This window comes from Aethalodelphis obliquidens, unplaced genomic scaffold (genome assembly GCF_003676395.1).
Source record: "Aethalodelphis obliquidens isolate GAN/ISIS:26980383/991018 unplaced genomic scaffold, ASM367639v1 scaffold23, whole genome shotgun sequence".
NCBI lineage: Eukaryota > Metazoa > Chordata > Mammalia > Artiodactyla > Delphinidae > Aethalodelphis > Aethalodelphis obliquidens.
This window is the reverse complement of record NW_020837967.1, coordinates 14,593,672-14,602,390: the sequence shown is the minus strand read 5'-3', so window position 1 is coordinate 14,602,390 and position 8,719 is coordinate 14,593,672. Positions and strand designations below refer to the sequence as shown.

Below are 8,719 nucleotides of genomic sequence, written 5' to 3'. Positions count from 1 at the left end.
TGTGTGTGTGTGTGTGTGTGTGTGTGTGTGTGTGTGTGTGTGTGTGTAGCAGAATCTAAAGAATTCGAAAGGCAACAGATCTTATTTATTGAGTGTTTTCTATGTGCCAGGCACTGTGAACTTCATATACTCTCATTGTAATCGATAGAACAACCAAAATGACTTGGACATGACAATTCTCATTTAAGAGATTAAAAAAAAAGCTGAAGTAAGGCTATGGGGAGGGGGAAGTGTAAACGGTGACAAAGCGATAAAGAGGCATGGACATATATACACTACCAAACGTAAGGTAGATAGCTAGTGGGAAGCAGCCGCATAGCACAGGGAGATCAGCTCGGTGCTTTGTGACCGCCTGGAGGGGTGGGATAGGGAGGGTGGGAGGGAGGGAGACGCAAGCGGGAAGAGATATGGGAATATATGTATATATATAGCTGATTCATTTTGTTGTGGAGCTGAGGCTAGCATACCATTGTAAAGCAATTATACTCCAATAAAGATGTTAAAAAAAAAAAAAAAGAAAAGAAAATGGACCTTGCAGGACCAGGTAAATCTCTGTCCTTGCTCTTACAATGTCTATATCTGTCACTAGGTGTGTAAATCACTTTAATCCTTTGCAGAAGGGTTCATCATCTTCAGAGTAGAAGGAAACTGTAAAAATGTTTCCTTTTAAGTCTTGAACTTCTCAATTACAAATATGGAGATAATGCCTCAAATGATAATTTGTAAAGAATAAATGAGATGATATAAAGTGTAAAAAAAAAAAAAAAAAGCTGAAATAACTTGGCCAAATTTGGCAACTTCACCAAAATAACAGTTTATGAGAGGCAGAGCTGGGACAGAGGTCACATTTGTAACCACAATGTTCCAGAGTTGTTAGGAAAATTCCTGCACTAACTTCAGATTCTTTCAAACAGTAAAATCCTGCGAGTCTTTTGACTATACACAATTTTTTCCCATTCACATTTTATTTGAAGACAACCATACCAAATGTCTGTTTCAAAATAAGTTTTTAACTTGAAAATTGAGGACATTTTCTATTTTTAACATAATCAGTAGTTCATAAACTTTAAAGAGAGACAATAAAACCCTGCTTTAATTTTTTATCATAGCTTTTTTTTTTGTAATTAGAATAGGTTCTGTATCTCCACTTTCCGTAGAACAACTACAGTTCAAGAATAGTAGTTTTTTATAAACTGATTAACTCAGTATCCCAGTAAGCATAGCAGAAACCAAAAATTGGTGAGTTTCCATTTTTTTCAAATGGGTTCTTTTTCTTTTTCTACATCTTTATTGGAGTATAATTGCTTTACAATGTTGTGTTAGTTTCTGCTGTACAAAAAGGTGAATCAGCATATGTATATATATATCCCCATATCCCCTCCCTCTTGCATCACCCTCCCATCCTCCCTATCCCACCCCTCTAGGTGGTCACAAAGCACTGAGCTGATCTCCCTGTGCTATGCGGCTGCTTCCCACTAGCTATCTGTTTCACATCTGGTAGTGTATATATGTCAGCGCTACTCTCTCACTTCATCCCAGCTTCCCCTTACCCCACCCCGTGTCCTCAAGTCCATTCTCTACGTCTGCGTCTTTATTCCTGCCCTGCCCCCAGGTTCATCAGTGCCATTTTTTTAGATTCCATATATATGCATTAGCATATGGTATTTGTTATTCTCTTTCTGACTTACCTCACTCTGTATGACAGACTCTAGGTCCATCCACCTCACTACAAATAACTCAGTTTCTTTCCTCTTTATATCATAGCTTTTTAATTCAAATATTGTGATCATATTCCCATGCTATCAAATATTCAGTGACATCATTTTATCAAAATGGAATAATTTATTTAACTAAGTTTTTATTATAAAACATTTTTGTTACTTCTATAATCACTACCGCTATGGAAATAATTTTTTGTATGATCCATGCTTATTTACCATGATCACTTTAAATTATTTTACAACTTCTAGGATCACCTTGTCCCAAATGACCAACCTATTGGACATTGTTGAACCCTGCTTTTAAAAGGGAGAGACAAGGTTTTGTGTTGTGGGGAATGCATTATTCAAGCACTGGAAAGAGAAAAAGGTGATGAACACAGATTTTTCTCTCCATAGAATTGGAAAATACAGGACTTCTAATGTCCAAATAGTCATCTTAAGACAACCTCACATACATACCTAATAGCTATAGCATAACTTCCAGTCATTTTTTAAAATTCATTTGGATAATTAACATTAATGAGAGACTGGCAAATGTAAATTTAAAGTATTTGAAAGAACAAACCAAAACTATTTGTTCATTAACTAGGCTTATAAACATGCCATCCACATACTGGAAAAGCTAATAATTACTCTCTAATTGTGCTAATCAAGTAATGACAATGTTGTAAATGTTTGTTTACATAATGTTAGATTTCTCTGACTAATCTTATCATTAGTCAGACTTTGGACTTCTGCCACCGTGCACTCATGTATATACTGGTACATGCCAAACTGTTTCAACAGTTTATTTTTAAAACTGGTTGTTAACATGCTGCTAGTATTCAAATCAGAAACTTACCACATCCTTGGGAGGGGGCTCTGATTCCTTCTTTATCTTTTTACCCATTCTGGAAAAAGATGCCACAAATGGTTAAAATGTCATTTGTACATTGTATATGTACAAATCTCTCACTTACCTGCATTCCTAGGAGGAGATGTACTTCGTCCTCTAAATTTTACCTAAAAAGAAACTAGGCAATACATGTAGAAATTATTGCACATATACAAATATGTGCAATACATATACAAATATGTTACCTACATCCCAGACTTCACAATTTTAAAGGAACTTATTGATAAGATTGTTGGGCATTTGTCCTGGCTTCCAGTTTGGAAAGAAGGAGAATACATTAATGACATAAATGACATAAATTTTACTTACATAACAGGTAATGGTTTACCATGCTTATAGCTCACTTGTGTAGGGCTTGGGAGACTAAATCTAAATTACTTTTGAGATCTGCAGGAATGTTCTGCCACAAAAGGAGGGATTTCTGTCTGCTTTCTTGCACTGATCTATCCCAAGCACCTAGAACAGGGTCTGGTACATACTGGGCATTTGACATTTATAAAAATCATTAACTCTGTTGTTCCTGGGGGTAATTATTTTCTGAATGATATCCAAGATCTACCAAGTGAACATTTGTGTCATTTTCCCATATAAAAAAATGTTTTCTCTAATGTATTCCATATAAAAAATGTTTTCTCTAATGTATTCCATAGCTCAATAAAAAAGTAATTGAGAATCTCAAAAGATGTATTCTAGGGAAACTGGGGTTACTAACTCCACCTAGGTACAGAGAACTTTCCAAGATGGTGACTGTTAAAATAACCCTAGGGCTGTCCTGGTGGGGCAGTGGTTGAGAGTCCACCTGCCGATGCAGGGGACACGGGTTTGTGCCCCGGGTCCGGGAAGATCCCACATGCCACGGAGCAGCTAGGCCCGTGAGCCATGGCCGCTGAGCCTGCGCATCCGGAGCCTATGCTCCGCAAAGGGAAAGGCCACAACGGTGAAAGGCCCGCGTTCCGCAAAAAATAAATAAATAACCCTAGAAATCTTTCATGTTTTCTCCAATGAGAGTTTGTGGGGTTATGTTTGGTATTAGGGCAATCTCAGATGGTATATTCTAGTCTCAAGGTAATTACAATAGTCTCAAGAAAATTTTGGGAAGTAGGAAATCTTTGGAGAGAATCTACAATGTCAGGGTTAGTTCAGATGGCTTGCCAAGGGACAACAGCAACTCCAAGAATTGATCACATAAGTTAAAAAGCCACATGTTCATAGAAACTCATAGTGACTTCTGAAAGACATCTATTCCAGGTCCCTAACTTGAAGTCACATAAATTTCAAGATCCTTGAGGGCCTGGGCAAGCTTATGCTATGCACTACCTCATGCTATACCTAATATGTTAAAACATTAAAATACACCCACATCCCCTGTTAAATATAATTTTCATCATAAAAAAGATTTGAAATTTTGCATTTGAAATGACTCATCAGTTTGTACACCTGGAAATTCTTGCAAAATAAGAAAATTGTTTTCAAATGTAATTTTAATATTAATAAAACACTTAATATTTTTGAATTTTCTTTTCATATTTTAGACCAAATGCTTTTTTTCAGACCCCAAATATCTTTCTTTCACAGATACTTGAAAAGCACACAGATCCCAGACTTTGTGCCTATAATGTTTCAGGCAGACACACAGACTATTCTGGACAGGTGAAAATCTGACCTGTGATTTCTCTAGGAAAAAGAGATTTCACAGCTCTTTATAACCAATTCCAAGATATAGCAGCCTTTGCTTTACAAAAGAATTCCTTATGAATAACATTCAAGAAGCAAGTAAATTACACTCATAGAAAGTTACTTGAAGTCATCTGATTTTCACTCAGGAACTTATTTTTCCCATTTCAGGATAGTGGTTTTGAGTAATTGCACACTGAAAAATACAGAGGCTGGAATAGCCTAAACATACAGGATTACAGAGAACTGGCCCTTGGCAATATGGTGACGTAGGAAGCATTTTGGGTTTTTTTGGGTTTTTTGCCATACGCGGGCCTCTCACTGTTGTGGCCTCTCCCGTTGTGGAGCACAGGCTCCGGACGCGCAGGCTCAGCAGCCATGGCTCACGGGCCCAGCCGCTCCGTGGCATGCGGGATCTTCCTGGACCGGTGCACGAACCCGTGTCCTCCGCATCGGCAGGCGGACTCTCAACCACTGCGCCACCAGGGAAGCCCCTGTTTTTTTTTTGTTTTTGTTTTTACCATATTGGATATAACAGTTAACCGGGGAGAAAATACACAGCAGACATAGTCCAGGGGCAGTGTACCCCAGAGATGACCCTAAGGTTTTTTTTTAATTTGTAATCAACGTGATACAACTAAATTACCTTATTTTATTCTTTAAAGACTCATTTCCCTTTAAAGCTACAGAGACGTCAAATTAAGAAAATAAATCTCTGACTTTTTGAAGCAAACTAAACCTGTTTTCCTTGACTATTTTACCACCTGCCCATTGATGTTTTTGTTGTGCTAAAATATACATCACATAAAATTTACCATTTTAACTATTTTTAAGTGTATAATTCTGTGTCTACTGTTCACTTATAAAGGTAGAACATTTCACTACAGAGAATTTGGAAAACAAGGAAGGGAATATGGAATTTTTAAAAAATCACTCAGAAATAAGTTCAGGGAGATCAGCACTATTTGGATATAGCTCATTTTTTGTGTATTTTCTATAGTGATTTTACCATCTTACCTGGATTTCTATCTGCTATTCTCAACTTCCCTTCCTGGGACCATTTTCTTACTAAATTCTTAAACTAATGGACAAGTTCATGAAATCTCATTCTCCATTTATTGCTTCAATCATCATTAGTGGATCAGCATGTCATTTAAAATAATATTTTAAAATCCACCATCTAGCCAGTCCCCTGTTGTTGAGCATTTGTTTCCAATTTTCTGGAATTATGGACAAGGCTGCAAATGAACATCCTTAGACAATAAAATTTTCATCCACATCTGCAACTGTTTCTTTAGGAGAAATCCCTAGTAGTAAAATAACTACTAGGTGAAAAGGTATGAACTTCACGGCATTGGACATGAAAACAAATCTGCTTTGAATATGCATCTTCTTGGTTATTGGAAAGGAGTCACATTTTTTCACGAATTCATTGATCTTCTTTGTGAACTTTCAGCCTATGCGATCTTAAACATTTTCTAACGAGATTTATTTTGAGAAGGGCTAGAACAATTGGGGGCCCACTTTTTGAGTTGCTCAGAGTCAAGTAACGGAATCTTAGACCCTCAGATCCTCACTCTGGGCCTCGGTTTTGTCACCTCTTTGTTAAATAGGAGGCGGCCGGCACACTTATGAAATCCACGGGGACCACAGTCTAACACTGCGGGCGTAAGGCAGGGACCCAGAGGTCCTTACGAGGTGTTCCCTCAGTTGCCCCAGATGCCCCCCACACGCGGGGCACTGTCTCCTTCCCCAAAGGCTGCTGGGGCCTCTACCCTGGGCCTCTCTTCAAACCGCAGGGGTAGCGGTGCAGCCGCCCTCCCGCCTTTACCTGCAGGGAGATCCCGCCGGGCAGCGGCTTCTCAGACCTGGCCAACTGCACCGGCTGCAACCAGCTCGCGTCTCTAGTCCACTGTTGTGCCTGGTTGCTAGGCGACAGCGTGCCGCGCCTGCGCAATCCGCGCCCGCGTGCGCCGCGTCAGTGGAAGCGCGCGCTCGGCTTCCCGAGGTGCTTCATTCCCCTTCGCGAGTAGAGGTAGGTACCCGAGGAACTGTGTGCGACCTCTGTACGTAAGTCCCGGGCTTCGGGGCAGGATAAACACTGGGAATCCTCTCCTTCCAGTTGTTGAGGGCCAGCCCTAGAGACAAGTGTAAATCGGGAGGCTGGGCCGCCTCAGCTGCTGGCCAGAGGACTGGCTATGGATTCACATACTCTGAGGTGCGGATGCGTTCTCCCAGCGACAGGCCTCGGCCAGAGTCTCTGTGAGGTGACTTCCAAATCGCCACCTTCTGCCCGGACTCCGCCGAGCTGCAGACCAGCATTGCTAACTTTTCATGCACGAGGGTGTCCCGTCTGTCCCCACAGAACGTATCATGTCCCTTCAGAACCTCCTCCTCTTACACCTGTTTCCTCTTTCTGCCATTTCTCCCAATAGCCTAGAACTTCAGTTTCCCTTCCCCCTCCTCCCCCAACTCCAATCAGCACTTAAAGCAATCCGCCCTCCACTTTTTGTCCCGTCTATTCCCTCTCTTAAATCTTTACTGTCACCCCAGTCTAGGTCATCATTTTTTACCTTCTAAGTGATGGTTTCGGTTTCTCTTTCCAGTGCTTTCTTGGTACCACAGATCAACCTTCTGGAAATTATTGCCCTAGTCATGTCACTCCCCTACTCAGACTTGAGCGGCTTCCTAAAGTAAAGTCTAAGCTCGTTAGCCTGTTCTTCAAAGCCATCTGCCCTCCACCCAGTTCTATCTGTGCAGCCCGCCCCTGTCCCAAACACAAGCCCCAGCCAAACTTACTGTTCCCCCAGATTTTTCCATGCTTTTCTCCTTTAGATTTTTGCTCACTCTGTTCCTTCATCATTTCATCTATTCAACAAATATTTATTAAGTATCCACCATTTGCCAGGTCATGGGCAACTTGCACAACTTCTGGAATATTCTTTCATTTCTGCATAATGAAGCCCAGCTCCAATGCCATCTTCATAAAATACTCTTTGATTGATCTTAGCAAAAAAATCTCTCCCTCTCCTGAATTCCCCTCAGGCTTTTTGAACTCCATCTGCTACCTGTCTCCGTTGGCCTCCCAGTCCTAAGAGTGTTAGATGCTTCTTACAATTGCTTCTTTCCTATCTCTTTATGTCCTCTTCTTACCTTTTCAATTACCTGATAAACAGCTTTATACATATTTAACAGTTCTTTATATTAGATTTTGTATGGTCAAATAACGTGATTTCCATCTCCTGATTGGACCTTGAATAATACACTCCTGTTATCTTCAGCCTCTCTCTCTCTTCCCTTAAGTATATGAATACTGTGAAGTCTCTCATTTGCCTCATACAAAAAACAAAAAGCCTCCTTTGAACCTGTAGCTCCTTCTAGCTATCATTCTGTTTTTCTCTTTCTCTTCTTGACCATGAATTTCCCCCAAAGTAGCTTGCATTTGATACTTCCACATTTTTAACCTACATTCACTCTTCAAGCCATAGTGATCCGGTTTGGTCCTACCACTAAAACTACCCAAATCCATTGTCTGTTACTTAGACTTCATCTTTTTTGACATTGCTGCTGCAAATAACACTCTTGATGATACCTCATACTTGAAACACCTTCCTGGGTTTCCTTGATCCTCCTAGTTTCATAAGCATTATTTAAGGTCCTTTCTGTACAGCCTGAAATGTTGATATTTCCCAAGGATCTGTCCCTGGTTCTCTTGTTATATTATAGCTTTTTCAGGGTGATTTTACTTATTTTTGTGACTTCAAATGCCATATATATAGCTCCCCACCAGACTCCAGTACTGTGCTATAGGCTCATATAGCCTTCTTTTTTTTAAAATTGAAGTATAGTTGATTTACAATGTTGTGTTAGTTTCAGGTGTACAGCGAAGAGATTCCCATATATATATATATATATATACACACACACATATATACATATATGTACATATGTATTGTTTTTCAGATTCTTTTCCCTTATAGGTTATTACAAAATATTGAGTATAATTCCCTGTGCTATACAGTAGGTCCTTGTTGGTTACCTATATTTTATATCATGTATCCTTCTTTTTATGGAAAGCTCCACCTGGATGTCCACAGGTGTTTACCACCTAAACTCATTATTTTCCCAATATAAACATTTTTCTATTTATCAAGGGGTACCACCACCCACCTAGATACCCAAGCATGAAGTCTGACAGTCATTCTAGACTTATTCTCCCTCGTATGCAGTTATTTGGATTCCCTTAAAAGTCTCTTGAATTTATTTTCACTTTTCCATTCCCATAGCCTGGGTACAGAGTGTCACCATCCTTTGCTTGATTTCATCAAACAAGCCTTCTGACACATCTCCCATCCTCTAACTTTCTCCTGGCTTCAGTCCATCTTCTCCAGGATGACCCAGGTAATCTTTGTAATTTGTCTCTCTCCTC

General features: G+C 39.8%; 1 protein-coding gene across 3 annotated transcripts in view; it reads right to left on the bottom strand.

The window, feature by feature from the left end:
• ARMC3 (armadillo repeat containing 3) overlaps positions 1–2,610 on the bottom strand; it is a 91,224-nt gene extending 88,614 nt beyond the window's left edge. For all 3 annotated transcript variants that reach the window (XM_027122103.1, XM_027122104.1, XM_027122102.1), the window contains exon 1: positions 2,563–2,610. In XM_027122103.1, the coding sequence (XP_026977904.1) occupies positions 2,563–2,610 (48 nt within the window). The remainder of the gene's footprint in view (positions 1–2,562) is intronic.
• Positions 2,611–8,719: the final 6,109 nt, after the last annotated feature.